The sequence below is a fragment of the Corvus hawaiiensis genome, chromosome 19 (genome assembly GCF_020740725.1).
Source record: "Corvus hawaiiensis isolate bCorHaw1 chromosome 19, bCorHaw1.pri.cur, whole genome shotgun sequence".
Taxonomy (NCBI): Eukaryota; Metazoa; Chordata; class Aves; order Passeriformes; family Corvidae; genus Corvus; species Corvus hawaiiensis.
The window spans coordinates 8,005,756-8,023,226 of record NC_063231.1 but is presented as its reverse complement, the minus strand read 5'-3'; the positions used below and the strand labels follow the sequence as shown (position 1 = coordinate 8,023,226).

Genomic DNA, 17,471 nt, shown 5'->3' with positions numbered 1-17,471 from the left:
TAGCCCCTGTCCATTGTGGAATTTATAGATTGGTCCTTGCACAGCCACATTTTGTTATTCTTGAACTTTTCAGAACAGGGCTGGGGGTTCTTGTGGTTTCAGTCTCCTTCCCCCATCAGATGCAAGTGCAATGCTGTCTCAAACTTGTTCTTTGAGGTAGTTTCCCAAGATACAAAGTTGGTCCCAGAAAAGCACTATCCTGCCTCCAAAAGACCCCCTTTTCCAGCTGAACCTTCTCTCATTATTGTGCTAGCATTCCTTTTCTCTTCTGCCGAGTCTTTGAGCATTAGCTCTTTCAGGTTTACATTAACTCCTCCAGGTTTTCAGTCTCTCACATTTATCCCTTTGCCACACTGGCATTCCACTAACTTCCCACTGGTTCTGTTTCCAAAAGAGAAGCCATTCAGTACATCCTTTAAATACAGCATGAGGTGGTGGAACTGCCATGCAAGATCTTCATCTGACCCCAGAGAGCACTTGCCCACTTTTCAGGGGTCACTGGGTCCTCTCTGTGTCCCTTCTTGCCTGCCCAGGGAGCCAGGCTGTGTCCCTGGAGTCCCCGTGCTGCTCCTGGGCACAGGCTGTGTTACCAAAGTCTTCAGCCCCAGCTCTGGGCTTGTCTCATGTGGGGTACCCATGCCCAAAGCTTGGCAGGGGCAGTCTGACCCCTGCTGCCCTCCTGGGAAGAGGAGGCAAAGGGGAACAGGTTGATGGGCGGAAGTGCAGCAGCAAGGGCAGACCCAGGGCCCCTCAGCCTGTCTTCAAGGCCCTGGCTCATGGAGCCAAACTCAAGTAGCCCCTGGGAGCCCAAAGGCAAAAGCTGCTCAGCCCATGGAGAACCCCCAGCTCCCACAGCCACAGCACCCAGCCCCATTTTGGCCTTGCCACCAGCCCCAGTTCCCACAGGATTGGGCTGCTGGGGATGCCCCTGAAGGAATTGCCACATCAGTGGGTTTGGGAGCTTGCCTCTGTGGATTCACCATTGTCTAGTATGAGCTGCAGCTTTTTCCCAGGTGGGAAACCACAAATAACCCATTTCCCCCATGGCACCCCCTTTATTCTGTAGCCAGCCAGTGGGTTGGACTGTGCTGTGGTGGTGGTAGGATCCCCCCAGGAACTCACCCAGCCCTCCTGTGCTCAAAGCTTCTGAGCCTTACCAGAGCAGGGAGATGTCAGTGATCCCACTGCCTGGTGGTCAGACCTGCAGGTTTAAAAGGGAATTGCTAGTTGATGATTTTTGTAAGGATTTGTCTGATGGATCACTCTAGTTCAAAGATTTTTCCCAGTGTTTGAGTCTTTTACTTTCTAGGCTTGTCTGGGGGCTCGTGTTTATCTGCTTTGCCCTGCTTGTATGGCTCTTTGCTTTGGAGTGAGGTGCTGAAAAGCTGTGTATTGATGGAGCCAGCAGCAGCCTTCCACCATCCCCACATCCAAGGGAGAAGGGAAACTCTCATGCTTTTGAGACCTCAAAAATGAATGACTGGAGGTGCTTCCTCTCTGGGTCAGGCCTCCTCCCGGAGTGTTCTGGAATGCTCCAGGCTGCATGAGAACATGCATCACCTCTCCACAGGGCACAGCCCTCCTGGGCAAGCTCAACTCACCCTACAAGCAGCTCCCAGGGTACCACCTGCCCAATGTGAGCTGTCCTGGGAGTTATTTTGGGGCTGAAAGTGGTAAAGGCTGGAGGTGGTGTGGCACATGGCCCCTGAAGGTCCTGTTGGTTGCTGGAACCAGGACACTGCCAGCAGTGGGGGACAATGGGGACATTCCACATGGGGCTGGGCCACTGCTGTGTAACAATGGGCACTCTTTGGCCAGGGCAGGGGGACACTGTAAAGAGGGACACAAGTGGTATGGGCTCTGGAACAAGGACAAGACTGAAAAGAAAGGAGCCTGCTGGCTGTGCTCCTCTTCCTCTACCTCCTTCTACCACCTCCTGCCACCTCCCCTCCTACCTGCTCCTCTCCAGAGCAATAGCATGAGAGGCTGCTGTTAATGGCAGCTCTGTGGTTTTGGACAGGTCAGCAGCAATGGCAACGCTCACCCTGGGCCAGATGCTGGATGCCGCCCTCGGGGCACCAAAGACAGAATCCATTGACTTCGAGCAACTGCGCAACCTCCTGAACGGGATGCTTCTGCACCTGGGCCTGCGGGATCTGGCTGTCCAGGAGACTGGGGAGCCACTGGAGGGGGCTGAGAGAAGCCCTTTCTCTGCCTCTTTCCTTGAGGAGTTAATGCAGAAAGTGGAAGCCAATGAAAAAGAAATCGCCAAGGTAGAGGCTCTTCCCAGCCCCGGGTGCTTCTCCCAGGCTGTGCCCTCCTCTGGGATCTGAACCCCCTCATGCTGCTGGGGAGCTGCTGCTGAGGATGTGCTGAAGGCCAAGCCCTGCCCAGGCCAGGCCCTGCCCTGCCCCTGGTTCTGTGCAGACCATGGTGGGTGCAAAGGACCTGGTCCCCAGGGAGCCTGCCCTGGGGCTCACCCCACCATCCCCCTCTCCTAGGTCAGAGCTCTGTGCCAGGAGCTCCGTGAGGACGTCAATGTGATGAAGGTGGAGCAGTCCCTCATGGCAGAGGACATGCAGAGGATGCAGGAGATTTTTGACCCGGTGAGCTGCCACCAGTGCCCCCAGGAGCTGCCCCTCACTGCTGCCCTGCTGCCCCTGCCCTGCAGCCCTTGGAGGCTCCCACTGTGAAGGGAACCAGGAGGGAAGAGTGGGAAGGGTGTTCCAAGAGCAGAACCCAACCCACCTGGAAACCCCCACTTTCCTTCTGCCAGGGCTGCCCCGGGGAGGGCAGAAGGGCACCACTGCCTGCAGGTCAGGCCAGTGGTAGAGGTCACTGCCTCCCTCAGACAGGGCTGCTGAGGCATTTATGAACTAAACAGCCATCAAAAAAGTAACCTGGGTCCTGGGAAGGTGGGGAGACAAAGGTCCACCTGTGCAATACAGCCACAGCCACTTGGCAGAGCCCTGTCCAGCATCCCTCTGTCTTGTGGCCAAGTTAATTTGCAGATGTTCCTTTTAAATCCTGCTCCTGTGTTCTGACTCCTGTCCCTGTCCTTGCCCCACTCCAGGAGAACTTCCAGAATATGCTGGATGACCTCCGTAACCAGGCGTTGGAGAGTGTCGTGGTATGTCCTTGAGCACAGCCAGGGCCTGCTCCAGGGCAGGGTTCCCCCACATCAGGGCATGGTCCCCAGAAATGCTGGGGGGGTCAACGCTCCTCTGGATCCCATCCTGCCCCCAGTTACACGGATGGCTCTGATGCCTTCCTTCTCAAAAAAAAGGCTGGAAAAGAAGCTGATGCTCTCCCCAGCCTCAGAGGAGGCGAGAAACATGGTGTGCTGGGACGTGCTGGAGGACTTCCTGGTGGGCAGGAAAGCAGGAGGAGGAGGAGGAGGAGGCCAAGGTCTGCCAGTGGAGCGGGATCACAGCCCCCTGCACCTCCAGCCACTGCGTGCCTCGGCACCTCTGCCAGGGTTGCTCAGGAATTCTCTTCCCTGTGCATCCCACCAGGAGCAGGACCTGGCATAGGCTGAGCCAGGGCAGCTCCTCAGCTGGCTTAATGCATGCTCCCAGCACGTTTTCTGCTCAGAAAAGGGCCGTGTTCAGGGTGGTGGGAGAAACAGCAGGAGCTGGTACCTCCCTGGGGCCAGGCTGCATTGACATCCCACCACAGCTCCTCCTTGCTCAGCATCAGGCAGGACCACGGCTCCCTGCCCTCCAGGTCTCTCTGGAGCAGTGGCTGGGATTGGGGGACAGCAGAGGGATGTTATGGGGGGAGGTCTGGAATACTGAATCCCGTTGCTGGAGGGAAGAATGCCTCGGTGTTGTATTTGATGGCATCACTCAGGTGTTGGCTGATCCCCGGGGTTGGCTGCTAAAAGCATGGGCACAGAGGTTAAAAGGGCTAAATGAGCTGGGGAGGAACATTTTGAAGTTCAACAAAGGCAAGTGCAGGGTCCTGCACCTGCGCAGGAACAACCCCAGGCACCAGCACAGGCCGGGACTCACGGGCTGGAAAAGCAGCTCTGTGGGGAAGGAGCTGGGGGTCCTGGTGGCCAACGAGCTGTCCGTGACCAGCACTGTGCCCCAGGGGACAAGAAGGTCACTGGTGTCCCGGGGTGCGTCAGGAAGAGCATTTGCAGCAGTTCAGGGAGCGATGCTGCCCCTCTGCTCAGCCCTGGCGAGGCCTCCCCTGGAGCAGCGTCCAGTTCTGGGCTCCTCGGGATGAGAGAGACACGGAGCTCTTGGAGAGGGTCCCATGGAGGGCCACAAAGATGATTTGGGGACTGGAGCATCTCTGTCCTGGGGAAAGGCTGAGGGAGCTGGGGCTGTTCAGCCTCAAGAGGGGATGCTGAGAGGGAACCAAGGCTGGGAGGGCAGTGCTAAGCATCCATGGAGGGATCTGTGCCTCAGTTTCCCCAGGAAGAGCTGGGTCGAGAGGCTGGCTTGGGAATGCTGAATGCAGCCCAGTGTGGCAGCCAGCCCATCCTCTCCTTCCCAGTCTGCCATGACAGGCGAGGGCGGACAAGGCTCCCCGGACGGGCAGAAGGACGGTGGCCTCATACGCACACGCCCGTGGGATGACCAAGGGCTGATTGTCATCGGCAACGAAAGTACCTCTGGGCACAGCTGGGGAGGGACCCGAAGGGTGTGAGGGCACAGCGGGCCGGGCAGGGGGCCTGCAGGCTGCTGGGTTTCCCCCCAGCCATGTTCCCCTGACCCTGGGGAGCTCGCTCTGGTCTCTTCTTCCAGTTACCCTCCTGGAAAGGCCCAGGACACCCACACGAAGGCATGGGGACAGCCGGCCCGTCAGCCCTGTGCCCCACAAGGCCAGGGCACAGGACAGAGGGAAGGATTTGCAGGAGGCGAATGCAAGCAGCCACTTGGTCTCCGTCGGGGCAAATGACACGGGACAGAACGTGGGACGGAAGGGCATGGGATGGAACATGGCACAGAATGACACGGGACAGAAGGGCATGGGATGGAACATGGCACGGAAGGACATGGGACAGAATTTGCGATGGAGCGACACAGGACAGAATGACGTGGGACAGGATGACATGGGACAGATCAAGGACAAAGAGATCAAGACAAGCATCCCCAAGGCAGAGGCTCTTCCCAGCCACCTGGATGTTCCCCCTGAGATGACCGATGTGGGAGAGACCAAGGATGGAGGGATCAAGGATGAAAAGATCACAATAAGCATCTCTGAGGCAGAGGCTCTTCCCAGCCACCTGGATGTTCCTCCTGAGATGACTGATGTGGGAGAGACCAAGGATGGAGGGATCAAGGATGAAAAGATCACGATAAGCATCTCTGAGGCAGAGGCTCTCCCCAGCCCCCTGGATGTTCCTCCTGAGATGACCAATGTGGGAGAGACCAAGGATAGAGAGATCAAGGATGAAGAGATCACAATAAGCATTTCCAAGGTAGAGGCTCTTCCCAGCCCCCTGGGTGCTGCCCCCGAGACGCTCTCTCCTTTGGGGTCTGCACCCCCATCTTGCTGCTCTTAGACCAAGGTCTGGTTTAAGCCCAAGCTCACAGTGGCACGGGGGGCTTCCCTGAGGGAAAGAGATGGAGCTTGGGGGGCAAGAGTTGGGACTGAAACACTGCTCTGCTTGCTCAGGCTCCTCCCCACATTCAGAGAAAGAGTGCAGATGGCTCAGGAATGCATCCAGGAGCCCCTGGCATCCACCTCCCTGCACAGCGGGTGCAGTCAGTACGAGGCCACCCAGGATCCCAGACCCTCTGGGTCCCATCTGAGAGCGTGGCTGGGACTAGCAGGTGAGTGGCATAGGGACAGCAATGGCTTTGGGGACAGCACTGGCCCCGTTCCCTCTGGCTGGGCCCGTGTGGTGCCCTGGCATTGGATCCATTTATCCAGTGATGGAACCGTGGGGATGCTGATGATGATTTCCTCTCAGTGGCAGTAGGCTCCCGACACCCAAGGAAGCACGAGGAAGAGGCAGCTCCAGGATGGAGCCACTCGCAGCCGAAGCTGGACTGTAGGTGCAAAGGCTTTCGTGACAAGTGTGGGGGACAGTGGCTTGTCCCCTGGCAGGGCTGGCACGTGCAGTGCCAGAGCCAGATCGTGACCTGCCCTCCTGGCAGGGCACAGGGGGGTCGTGGGTGCTGACCAAGCGAGGACACAGAGTGTGGGAGCCTGTGCCCTCCACCTTCCATCCCTGTGTGTCCTGGGCAGCCACGAGCAGCCACCACATTTTGGAGGTGCCAGTGGGACCAAGGCGAGCGTGTCCCAAGCTGGGAGCATCCCACTCCAGCAAGGGGTGCAGGAAACCCCCCCCCTTTGACCTTGCCACCAGCCCCAGTTCCCACAGGACTGGGCTGCCCCTGGGAGAAATTCCCCCATCAGTGGGTTTGGGAGCTTGCCTCTGCGGATTCACCATTGTCTAGTATGAGCTGGAGCTTTTTCCCAGGTGGGAAACCACAAATAGCCCATTTCCCCCATGGCACCCCCTTTATTTTGTAGCCAGCCAGTGGGTTGGACTGTGCTGTGGTGGTGGTGGAGAATCCAGGCTCAGCACCCCGCGATTCCCCTGCAAATGCTGGGACTCCCTGCAGTGCCGTGCCCAGCACTTGGCTCTGCCTGCACAGGCAGGGCTGCGTCCCCCAGGAGCTTGCCCAGCCCTTTTCTCCCTGTTTTAGGACGCTCCTAAAGGTGCCCTCTTCCGAGTACTCAACTTGTGACTCAGTTGCGCAAATGTCTGGCCGATGAGTGGCACCAGCACGGGTGCATCGGGGGTGGGACAGGGGCAGATGGGTGCTGGCAGTGTCCTGCAGTGCCCGGGGTGGCCCCTGTCACCCACCTGTGGCCCCTGTCACCCTCCCCAGATACTCTGAGATCATCCCGTCCACGCCACCGGTGTCCCCTGGCCTCTCTGGGCGCCTGCCCCATGGGCTCAAGCAGTTCCACGTACAGGAGGACAGGTAGGGACATGGGGACCCATCCCTGGCCCCTGGGGTGTAGGGGAGCCCTGTCCCAGCAAGGAGACCTCTTCCCTGGGGGGGGGGTGGAGGGGGCTGGAGCTGCCTGGGCAGAGAGGAGCTGCAGAGGGTCAGCTGGGCCTGCCCCAGCTCAGAGGGGTTTTACAGCCCCCGTACTGTCCTGTCTAGCCCAGGTCTCTGCCTCAGTGGTGCTGAAGCCACACGGGATGAGTTTTGTCTGGTGTCAGCCTGAGCTCAGCTTGGTGGGGACTTGGTGCCTCCTGTGAAAGGAGTTCCCAAATTCAGGCCCGGAGCTGGGACAGCCCTGCTCCTGCCTCCTGGTGTCCTCTGCAAAGGGCACCAGGACCTGTCACAGCAATGGGCAGCGCTTGGGGCTGTGGTAAAGGGCAGATCCTGCAGGGGTGAGTGGGCAGGGGTCTCCTGCAGCAGCTGGAGGAGGGCGAGCACCCCCCGAACCCCTCCCTGGCACAGCAGGGTGAAGCACAGGGTGCCAGGGCGCTGGGCACTGAGCATCGCCGTGCCCTATCCCACAGGGAGCAGGCAGCCGAGAGGTATTCCCGCAGATCCCCGAGGTACTGTGGGGGCCAACACACCAGCACCTGCCCGGTGCAGCCCATGGAGCCCCTCCTCCCCGACCCCAACAAGGTAGGGATGGGGAAGGTGGAGATACAGGCAGGGGACACCGAGGCTGGGAGGGTGATGCTGAGCATCTGAGGTGGGGGGGACCTGTGCCTCAGTTTCCCCAGGAGGAGCTGGGTGAGGAGGCTGGCTTGGGGATGCTGAATGCAGCCCGGTGTGGCAGCCAGCCCACCCCCCTCCTTCCCAGCCCGGCGCGTTCGACCTGGTGGGCAGGGACGGACTCGTGTACCGGGGCCGGACTCCCGTGGGGATGGACTGAGCAAGCGACTCCAGCCTGCAGAAATAAAGGGTGACGAGCAGCCGAGCACCTGGGCGTCCTGAGTGGAGTGGCCCTGGAGCAGGATCTTCCCTCAGGCACAAGGAGGGGCCGGCAGCATCCCTCGTCCTGAAAACAGCCCCTGTGGAACCCCTCCCACGGTCTATGTCAGCCCCTGGTGTCCTGCACCCCCTGGCCCTCACGAGCCCCACTTGTGCCCTGCCAGGGGAGCCTGTGGCCCCAAAGGGGCTCTGGGGCAGCAGCAGGAGGAGGAGCTCGTTTGCTGCTGGAGAAGGGGGAAATGGGGACCTCAGAAGGGCAGCAGCAGAACGCAGTTCGATGCCAAAAGCAAACCCCACCCCAAGCCGCCGGTTTGCTGTCGCTTATCCCACGGGATGAGCATCCCTGAGCTGCCTTCCTCATCTCCGGGTGAAGAAAGCCCCTCTGCCACCCCCTTGTCCCTCTTGCAGCGCTGCCACTGACTGAACGAGGAAGGCACAAACCCCTCTGCTTCCCAGCAACCAACACACCACAACCCCTTGAGAGGGACACGTCCCCTCCTTCCCCTTGTGCCGCCCCCAGGACTTGGGGCTGCTTTTCCCCACCCACCCCTCACCGTGGCTGGGAGGAAGCCCCAGGGTGTGCTGAGACCGAACACAAGTCGTGTCATGAGTGGGGGGGTACCGGGCAGGGAAACCCCGATCCCTGGAGCAGCACAGGGGGACTGAGGGGTGTCACAGCTGGGGACACGCGGCTGTGTGCACAGGGGGGCTGGGGATGTCCCCGCCACACACAGGCAGTGACACATCCTGGGGGGGGGACACAGAGCCAGTGCCACCTCTCGGGTGTGTGGGAGGCTGAGAAACGCTGAGGGGAACCCCAAAGGCACCTGGAAGGGACCCAGAGCTTATTGGGGACATCCCCTGGGGGCTGCCCCGTGGAAACCCTGCCCTCCTGGTGGATGTCCCCAAACCTTCCCCCACAGGGACAGACGCCACCCCTGTCTGCCCCACTGTACTCCACAGGCACCTTATTTCCCAGGGAGTTCCTCCTGGAATGTTCTCCCTGGTGGGTTCGGTTTTTCAGGGGAAAACCAGGTGCTCAAAACCTGCTTTGGGGGTGCTGAGGTGGACACAGCAGGATCTGGGTCCCTCCTGTAGGGTAACTGAGAACACTCTGAGCAAACCACAGGGCACCAGAGCAGAGCCAGCCAAGAACCATCCTGCACTCCTGGCCGGGGTTGAGTGGCTTAAAAACAAACACCTCTGGCACCAATTGCATTTGCAGGATATGGCCCAGCTGGGGTGGCCTCTTTGGTGATCATCCCCCTGGCCCCATTTGCTGCCACCAGGACAGCACCCTATAAACACCCCCACGCCCCTGCACCCCCGAACACACCCCCAGCCCCCCATCCCTCCTCGGGGATCTTTGGAGAGGTAAGTAATCCCAGATGGGGGATTTTTTTTGCCTTTTCTCCTTGGAGTTTGTGCCATCCTGGGGACCTCCCCAACCCTGCAGGAAGCTTTGGGCTGTGCCTTGAGCCTTCCCATCTTTTCTGGCATTTGCAGAGCTGCTGTGTTCCCATTTTTGGGGTTGTACCCCAGCTGGTTGTTGCGTGAGCACAGTGGCCACGGGCCTGGCGAGCTCCCACGTCCTCTGGCTGGTGACCCTTCTGCAGAGGGGGGAAACTCACAGGGCATCATCCCCTCCCCAAGTGCTCCCACAGTGCCGAGGCCTGGGGGGGGGCTCATCCATGGGGGGGTGATGGGGCTGGGGGGCCCAGGTTGCTGAGGGCTTCTGCAAGCTGTGGGATTTTGTGAGGGGACAGAAAGGGGTGTTGGCTGCACCCCGTGGCACATGGGGGCTCCTCGCTGTGCTGGCACAGCACCCCCATGGCCCTGGGTCTTCCCTTCCCTCTGATCCCCCCTCTTTGGGGACAGCAGTGGTGGCTTGTGGAGGCAGAGCACGGACTCGGGGCAGCTCCTGGGGGACTCAGTCCCCACTGGTGACACTGTGTCACAGAGGGGTCACCCCGATTCTCAGTGGCCTGCCAGGGACATCCTCCCAGCAGAGAGAAAAGGCAGGGACAGCTGGTGTTAAAAAAGTGATTTTTTTTTTTAATTTTTATTATTTTTAAATTAATAAAAAACCTTCAACCTCTTTTTTGCTGGGTCTTTTTTTCTTTTTTTTTTTTTTTTTGTTTTTCTGTTTGTTTTTTTTAAGCAACATTGATTTGAAAACTAAAAAACCCCCAGCTCCCCCGTGCCTGGGGAAGCGCCACAGAGGGCGGTCACAGAGACAGGGGGACATCACCTTGACAAACCCCCAGGCCCTGGGGGTGCTGAGGGAGGGAGGACGGGGTTGGGGACAAGTCCAGGGGGGGTCTGTGCAAGAAGCCGGGCTGAATTTCGGGAGCTAGAGAGGTGCATTTGCTCTGGGCACTGCAACATGTGCCCAGGAAAGCCAGAGCTGGGGAGGGTATCCAGTGGCTCCACGTCCGTGTGGCCGTGATTTGGGGTGCCAACAGCTGCCTCCATCCATTTATTTTTGTTACTCCTGTCCTCCCCTTCCTGCTCCTGCCCCGATGTAGAGATGCTGGGTGGGGGTAGAGCCACAGGGAAAACCCCCCAGACACCCAGCAGCTGCCTCCACGCTGCTGCTCCTTCTCTCTGGATTTATATACATTAGATATATTTATATATTATAGTTATATATCTTAAAAAAAAAAGGGGAGGGGAGTAGAGAGCAACCAGAGGCTCTCATAGGTCAGTCCCTCCCTGGCAGCATGTGCTCCCCCCCCTAAAAATAATAATAAAACCTAGAAAATTATTCCAGTGCGTTTCTCGGCGAGCCCCTGCTCCCAACGCCCTGGCCCGGCCACCCCCCGACCCCCCCAACCCTCTGCCAGCCCCAGCCTTATCTCTGACCATCCATGGTGGCCACGGCTTTCTGTGGGGGGGCAGCGGGCGGGGGGGTGGGCGGCCAGGAGGGCTGCGGGTGGTGCAGGTGGTGGTGGAGGCCGTGGGTGGTGGGCGAGGACGGAGGCAGCCAGGCGGGCTGGTGGCTGGGGGGCGAGGAGGCCCAGAAGGGGCTGAAGCTGCCCGGGGGGGAGCAGGCCATGGAGGTGATGGGGCTGTTGCTGCTCTGCAGGCTCTCCGAGGTGCGCAGCTTGGAGAACATGGCCAGCGCGTCCGGGAAGTTGGGCGGCGTGGCCGGCGTGTTGCTGGGGGTGCACATCTGCAGGGCACAGGAGAACGGGGGTGTCACCTCACTCACGGGGGCTTTTGGGGGTCCCAACCCACCCACAACAGCCAGAGCCATCCTGCCTGTATCCCACACCTGGCACTCCCCCAGATCCAAGGGTTGGTGTGGCCCCAAGGGTCTGCGTGGCTCCCCCAAAGGTGTGGGGGCTGCCTGGGGAGAGGCTCCAGTGAATCTGGGAAGGACATTTTGGACCATCCATGATGCTCAAAGCTCATGGATGAGGCAGGAGTAGCACAAAGAGGTCCAGTATGGTGGGTGAGGAGGCTGCTGGGGTCCTACCTGGCCCCACAGGACCCCCCTTCCACCCAGTTTCCTGACCTCCTTCCCCTTCACACCCCATTAAGGCAGAGAGAGCAAAAGGCAAGCAGGGCCCCCCCAGTTCCTGGTACTGCCCCTGCCTTCTTGGTACCCGGCTAAATTTAGCATCTGGACAGTGACAGATCCGTCCCTTTTTCCAGCAGAGGAAAAATCCACCAGGGAGGACCCAGCCCTGCACAGAGGCTCAGGGGCTGGCACAGGGACCCCAAATCAGCAAAGAACGTGCTGAACTGAGAATGGGGGAGGTGCTAAAAGGGGAATAGGGGTGTGTATGCAAATTCCCATGAGGCTGCACACACAGCAAGGGGCTTGTGGGCAGGGGGATGCACCGGCAGGGGATGCCTGGACATGGGGGTGGTGCATGCACAGGGGGACTTCACCCCTCTGGTTAAATCCATCCCAAATCCCTGTCGCCCTCCTGGAGCCACAGCTCCTGTGGGATGCCTGTGGGGACTTTGAGCAGAGTTAAGGGGCTTGGACAGTGTCTGCTGCCTTCAGCAAGGGGGGATTGAGACGTTTCTGATGGGGAATAGCTGCTGCCTCTCCCCCTTCCTGGGGCTCATCCCAGGATTTGCTCCTGGCTGGTGCTCAGCAGCCTCCTGCTGCTCCCCAGCACCGGCCAACACCTAAATCCCTCTTACAGGTTCCTCCTCATCCCCAACCCCACCACTTGTAGTGATGCTGGGATCAGAGGAGAAGCGGCCAAACCCTTGCTGGGGGGCCCAGGCCCCTGAAGTTGGGGTGCTCCCCCAGCCTGGGGGAAGCAGCAGCTGGCTCCCATCAGCCCGTGGAGCTGGGGCACCCCAAAAATGCAATCATGGCCTGGCTGGTACTAAACAGGTTCGTAGTTAACCAGGGATATTCCTCCACAGAACTCGTTTCAGAGCTCAGCCTGAAGTGATGCTAATCCAGCTTTTGCTTTTTTAAATTAACCCATAAATTTGGCAGGATCTGAAAAGATAATTGTTGAAAAAGCAAAAAAAAACAACAAACCCCAAAAACCTTAAATTCGCTGTGTTTTGGAAAAAACCCACCACCACCAGAGCCAGCCCTGGAATGATGCTGGACACAGCTCTGAGCTTCTGGGGTGATGTCTGCGAGATTAATTTGAAATATTAATTAAAAAATAAGAATTGCCACGTAATTATTGCCTTCCTCCTCCAACACATCTTGAGGAAAGCTCTTGGCTGTCAGAGGGTCAGTCACTGACACCCCAAACAGCTCTGGTGAGTCCTGGCCCCACAGCCTGGAATCTGTGGGGCTTTGGGGAGTTGTGGGGAGCCCCCCATGGGGTGGGGGTGATGGGGACAAGCCCCCCCCTCCCCCCCCCCATCAAACCACAGCCACACTCGCAGCTTTGTTCTCTGACGCTTGAAAAAGAAATAGAAACTGCAACCACAAAACTCCCCATCTCACCCCTGCCCTGAGCCGTGTGGGGCATTTCAAACTGCACAAATCAGGATTCTGGGGGGAGGGAGGGGGGGAAGGAAACACTGAAAAAAATTCCCCAAACCAGGAGTATCTGGGGAGAAGGTAAAAGGTATTTTGACACCACGTGGAGCACAGGGTGTTATGGAAACGTTGTTGAGGAGGGGGAGAACCGAGTGGCTCGGCTGATGGGGGGCACGGGGCCTGTCACGCTGGGGTGAGTGGCGGGTCCCTGCGCAAGGATGGGGCCGGGGTGGGTTTCACCAGCCCTGCTTTGCATCCCGCTTCCGGCAGCCGCCCCACAGGAATTGTCCCGATCAGGCTTTCGGTGTGAAAACACAGCGAGGCCTGGATGTGCCCGCGGCTCCCGCTGCTCCCCCGGCCCCTCTCCCACCGGCAACGGGGCTTTGCCATCAGCAGACCCTCTGCAAGCTCCCCGAGGCGGCACGAAAGCGTGCGGGGTGGGGAGGAATTGGAATAAAAGGGGTTTTAGTGGCAGCTGGCCGACAAAACGACTTTGTCCGAGGGAAAGGGAGCGCTCGCTGCCGGCAATGCCGGGCCGGCCGGCGATTCCCGATGGAACGCGAAAAGGGGGAAAATTCGGCTTAACCCAGATCCGCCCCTTCCCCCAGCTCGGCAGTGTTTAGCTCCCTCAACACGGGGTGGGGGGGGGGGGGGGGGGCGGCGGGGGAGAGGGAAAACAAAAAAGAAAACCCCCCCAAGAAACACAAAACAAAACACCCGGAGGGGAACAACTTCCTCCCTTTGGCCAAGGGGATGTGCCCTCGGCCAAGGTCAAGTGCCGTGGGGGGAAAGGGGGCAGCCAGACGTGGCCCCCCCGGCCCGGGGAGCCCAAGTTACAGCGCGATGCTCGCCGAGACAAACTATTTCCTGGCAGACATTTTAGCTCGTGTTTACATTCTCCGGCTGCGTGTTCCTGCGGGCGCCCAGCAATATGGCTGGCAGGGAGCTGACAGCTCCGAGGGCTGGGGGCTGCACCCCCTCGGGGGGCTTGGGGGGCCTGATTTGGGGGGGGCTTGTCTGGGGGGGGTTGTGGGGTGGGTGGTGCTTGTAGGGGTGGGCGGGTAGGGGGGGATTGGTCGGTGCTGGGAAGGGTCTAGAGGCGTTTTTGGGGCTGGGGGCGTTGGGGAGGGGATGGGGTGGTGCAGGGGGGAGGGAGGGGCAGGGGTCCCACTTACCATCTGGGGGGGGTGGTGGCTGCTGGGAATGTTGGTCTCCTGGAAGAAGGCGCTGAGGGCTGTCTGTGGGGACAAGCTGTCAGCTCCAGCCCACCCGAGACAAAGGGGGAGGGAAAACACGGACCCCCCCAAAGCTCACCCCGCAGCCCCCCGCTCTCTCCCACCCCCGCGGGACCGCCCGGCGGGGCACCCGGGGTGCCCCCAACCCCCGCCAGGCCTAGGGGCTGCCCTTCACCGGACCCACCGGAGATCGTGTCCCCCACGTACACAGGGGCTCCCCACGCGAGGGGGGACACCCCAAACCCCGTGTTTGCACCTCCCCCCCCCTCCCAGCGGCACCCCCATCCCCAGATCGGAGCCCGAGGGAGGGGCCGCGGCCCTGGGCCGCAGCTCGGGTTACGGCCCGGGTATAAATAGACCCGGCGGAGCTCGGGGCCGATTCCCCCCTCCCCCGGCCCGGCGTGGGTGCCGGGGGGTGCGGGCAGGACCCCCCCAAAACCCAGCCACGCGTGTCGGCGGGCCGGGGCCGCACGGGCCTGCCCCCACCCCCACCGCCTTCCGCCCCGCGGCTCTGCGGGCAGGCGGGCGTGCGGATTGGGATCTGGGGTGTCCCGGTTCGCGTGCGGGTTATCCCGATCCGTGCCGGTGGCGGCCCGTCCCATACCTCGAACTGCCAGTGTGCCGCCTGCAGCAGCTGCTTGGCCTGGTCGGCGGCGCAGCCGGCCGCCAGCACGAATTGGTTGATCATCACCTGGTGCCGCAGCTCTTCCATGTTCACGGACATGGCGGGGCGGCCGCGGCCCCGGCCCCGGCCCCGGCCCCGGCCCCGGCCCCGGCCCCGGCCCCGGCCCCGGCCCCGGCCCCGGCCCGCACCGCCCGGAGCGCCCCGCGCCCGCCGCGCCCGCCGCGCTTCACCGGGGGGACCGGGGGGGGGGCGCCTCTGGCCCCGCCCCCGGGCGCTGATTGGTCACCGCCGCGCCCCGCGCCCCGCCCACCGCCGGCTTCGAACCTTCCAGCTGCCCCGGCGCCTCCCCATTGGCCGCCGCCTGTGTTTTGGCTGCAGGCGGCGCCGCGATTGGCTGGGGGGCGCGGAGGCGGGGCCAGGCGGGAGGGAGCAGGGGTGGGCCGGCCGCTGATTGGCTGAGGGGGGGTTTATCGTGAGGCGTTGGTGACGTCACGTTCATTGAGGAGGTTCATTGAGAGGGGCTCGGCTTGGGGGCGGGTCATGGGGGGGGCTCAGTTAAGGAGGTTCATTAGGGGGGAGGGGGCCATGGAGAGGAGGGTCTATGGGGGGGTTCAGTGCTGGGGGAGGGGTATCATGGAGACGGCGGGCTCCCCCCCTCTCTGGGTACCCCTCTTGGGGGGGCCGCCCCCGCGGGGGCTCCACCTTAACCCCCTGCCTTGGCTCCCCAGCAAGGCTCCCTCATTTCCTTAGCAAGGCGCTCCCAGCACCCCGTCTCCTCCTTCCTGGGAACCCTGTTGCCTCATCCGGGGGTTCCCGCTTAACCCCCCAGCAAGGTTCCCCCGTTCCCCCATCAAGGCTCTCCCTGCGCCGCCCTCCTGTCTGGGAAGCGTTTACCCCAGGGATGGGACCCTAGCCAGATACCCATCCTCTTCATCCCCATGTCCCTCCCATGTAAAGGCTGCAGGGTTCAGGGCAGCTCCCCGTTTGGGGGGGGGGGGGGGGGGGGGGGGGGTTGGGATTTTTTGTTAATGGTTAAAATCCTGATGACTCTGAGCTCCAGTCTCAGCCTGCAAGGATGAACTCCCTCCCCCCTGGTGTGCTTCCCCTGCACCGCGTTTGGGGACCTTAGTGGGATTTGTGTGATTTGTGCCTTGAAATGTTTTGATTAAAAAGGGAAAATTGGCATTTAAACCCCAAATGAATAAACAAGGGACTTTGCAAATGCATGGTGCGAATATGGGTTGATCTGGGAAGAGCCACTGGAGGTTTGGATGTGGCAGTGGTCACCAGCTGGCCATGGGGAGAGGGAATGAGGAGGCAGAGGCATGGAAGCTTGAAGTTGCCTCTGCAGTTGGTTGCCCCCAGCGGTGAGGGCCTGTGTGGGGCTTCTGCAAAGTCCTGGTGGTCCCATGGAGGTGAGATCCAGCAGACAGGGTTGCAATGGAGAAGCAATGCCAGTGTTTGGTTCCCGGGATATTCAGGGCAATCCCATCACTGGGATACAACGATGGGTATGGAGGGTCCTGCTTGCCCAGTAAGATTTTGGTAACTTTGTTTTCTTGGTGCAAAACCAGCCTTGAAGCAGATGGAGGTGTGAGAGGAGCAATTCCAGATGTAGGGACCCCAGACCCAGCTCCTGGGGAGCTCTCAGAACCTCCTGCTTGTCAGAGCCACCCCCTCGTGTGCACAGCACAGCTTCGAGCTGGGAGCAGCCAGCCTCGGGTAGCACCTGCCTGGGAAACCCATGGGAACACTGCTCACGGGCCCTTGGCATCCAAAGCTGTGACAAAGTAGTGTTAGTGACATCTGGAAAAGTCAGCAGGACTATGAGTTCTTCCAAATGAACCCCCTTTCTGGGGCAGGATTTGCGGTCACCTCTCCATGCTGAGATACTCTTCCAGATGTGCTGTCCTGCCACTCTGCTGGGACACTGCGGGTCTGGGGTCACCCCTCCAGGCAGGGGGTGGGCTCCCAGCACCTTCCCAGGCAGGAGCTGAGGAGCCAAGGTGGTGGCAGCCCTCGGCACCACTAATGAAGGGTCACCCCCTCCCCAGGCGTTGCCACTGTGGGGCTGCACAGAGTCAGCCCAGGAGGGCAGGGGCTGGTGGCTCCACAGTGTGTGCCAGTGGCTGCTGGGGGAGCTGGGAGTGGACTGGGAATGGGCTGCGTGTACAGACAAACATCTTCTGCTGTGGGTGAGCTGCTCACCTTCCTGTTATAACATTAACTGCTGTGCTCTACTGTGAATCAGTTTCCCTCTCGGCACAAGGAGGCAGGAGCAGGATCCTCTCTCCGTGTCAAACACATCCCAAATCCCACACCCGGGCAGCACGAGCTTCAGAATTGCATCTTGCCCAGCAGCACGTGCATTTCGGGATTAAACATCGCATTTTCTCTGGATTCTCCCTCCGGGTTAGCCCTGCTGGGGTTTCTCCTGGCTTTATGCGTGCTGGAATCTGCGGCCGGGCAGAATTGGGAGGGACCCTGCCCTCGAAGCCGTATCGCCACCCAGCTCCTGCCAGCGCTCCCGCGCTCCACTGCGGCACTGTCCTACAAAATCCTGTGCTGCAGTAATCGCTGGGAAAAAAACCACGAGCCGTGCATGCAGGCAGCAGCTCTGCGTGTAATGACTGCCGGGTTATGGATCTGCACAGGGATAACTTTGAATTATTATCTGCACTAAAACCCTGCAGTCTGCTGGGTGCTGGTAA

General features: G+C 60.4%; 1 protein-coding gene across 1 annotated transcript; it reads right to left on the bottom strand.

Moving 5' to 3' along the window:
• Positions 1-9,996: 9,996 nt before the first annotated feature.
• Positions 9,997-14,911, bottom strand: UBALD2 (UBA like domain containing 2). Its single transcript, XM_048323967.1, has 3 exons — positions 14,740-14,911; positions 14,076-14,138; positions 9,997-11,103 (listed from the first exon to the last, which is right to left on the bottom strand). Exons 1-3 carry the CDS (start codon positions 14,857-14,859, stop codon positions 10,783-10,785), a joined length of 504 nt encoding a protein of 167 aa, XP_048179924.1. The 5' UTR covers positions 14,860-14,911; the 3' UTR covers positions 9,997-10,782.
• Positions 14,912-17,471: the final 2,560 nt, after the last annotated feature.

Excerpts from the sequence above, each read along its gene's own strand:
- UBALD2 (XM_048323967.1), bottom strand. The coding sequence starts at position 14,859 with ATGTCCGTGAACATGGAAGAGCTGCGGCACCAGGTGATGATCAACCAA. Across the intron at positions 14,139-14,739 it reads CGGCACACTGGCAGTTCGAG|ACAGCCCTCAGCGCCTTCTT; the intron begins GTATGGGACGGG and ends TTGTCCCCACAG. Across the intron at positions 11,104-14,075 it reads GCCACCACCCCCCCCAGATG|ATGTGCACCCCCAGCAACAC; the intron begins GTAAGTGGGACC and ends TGTGCCCTGCAG.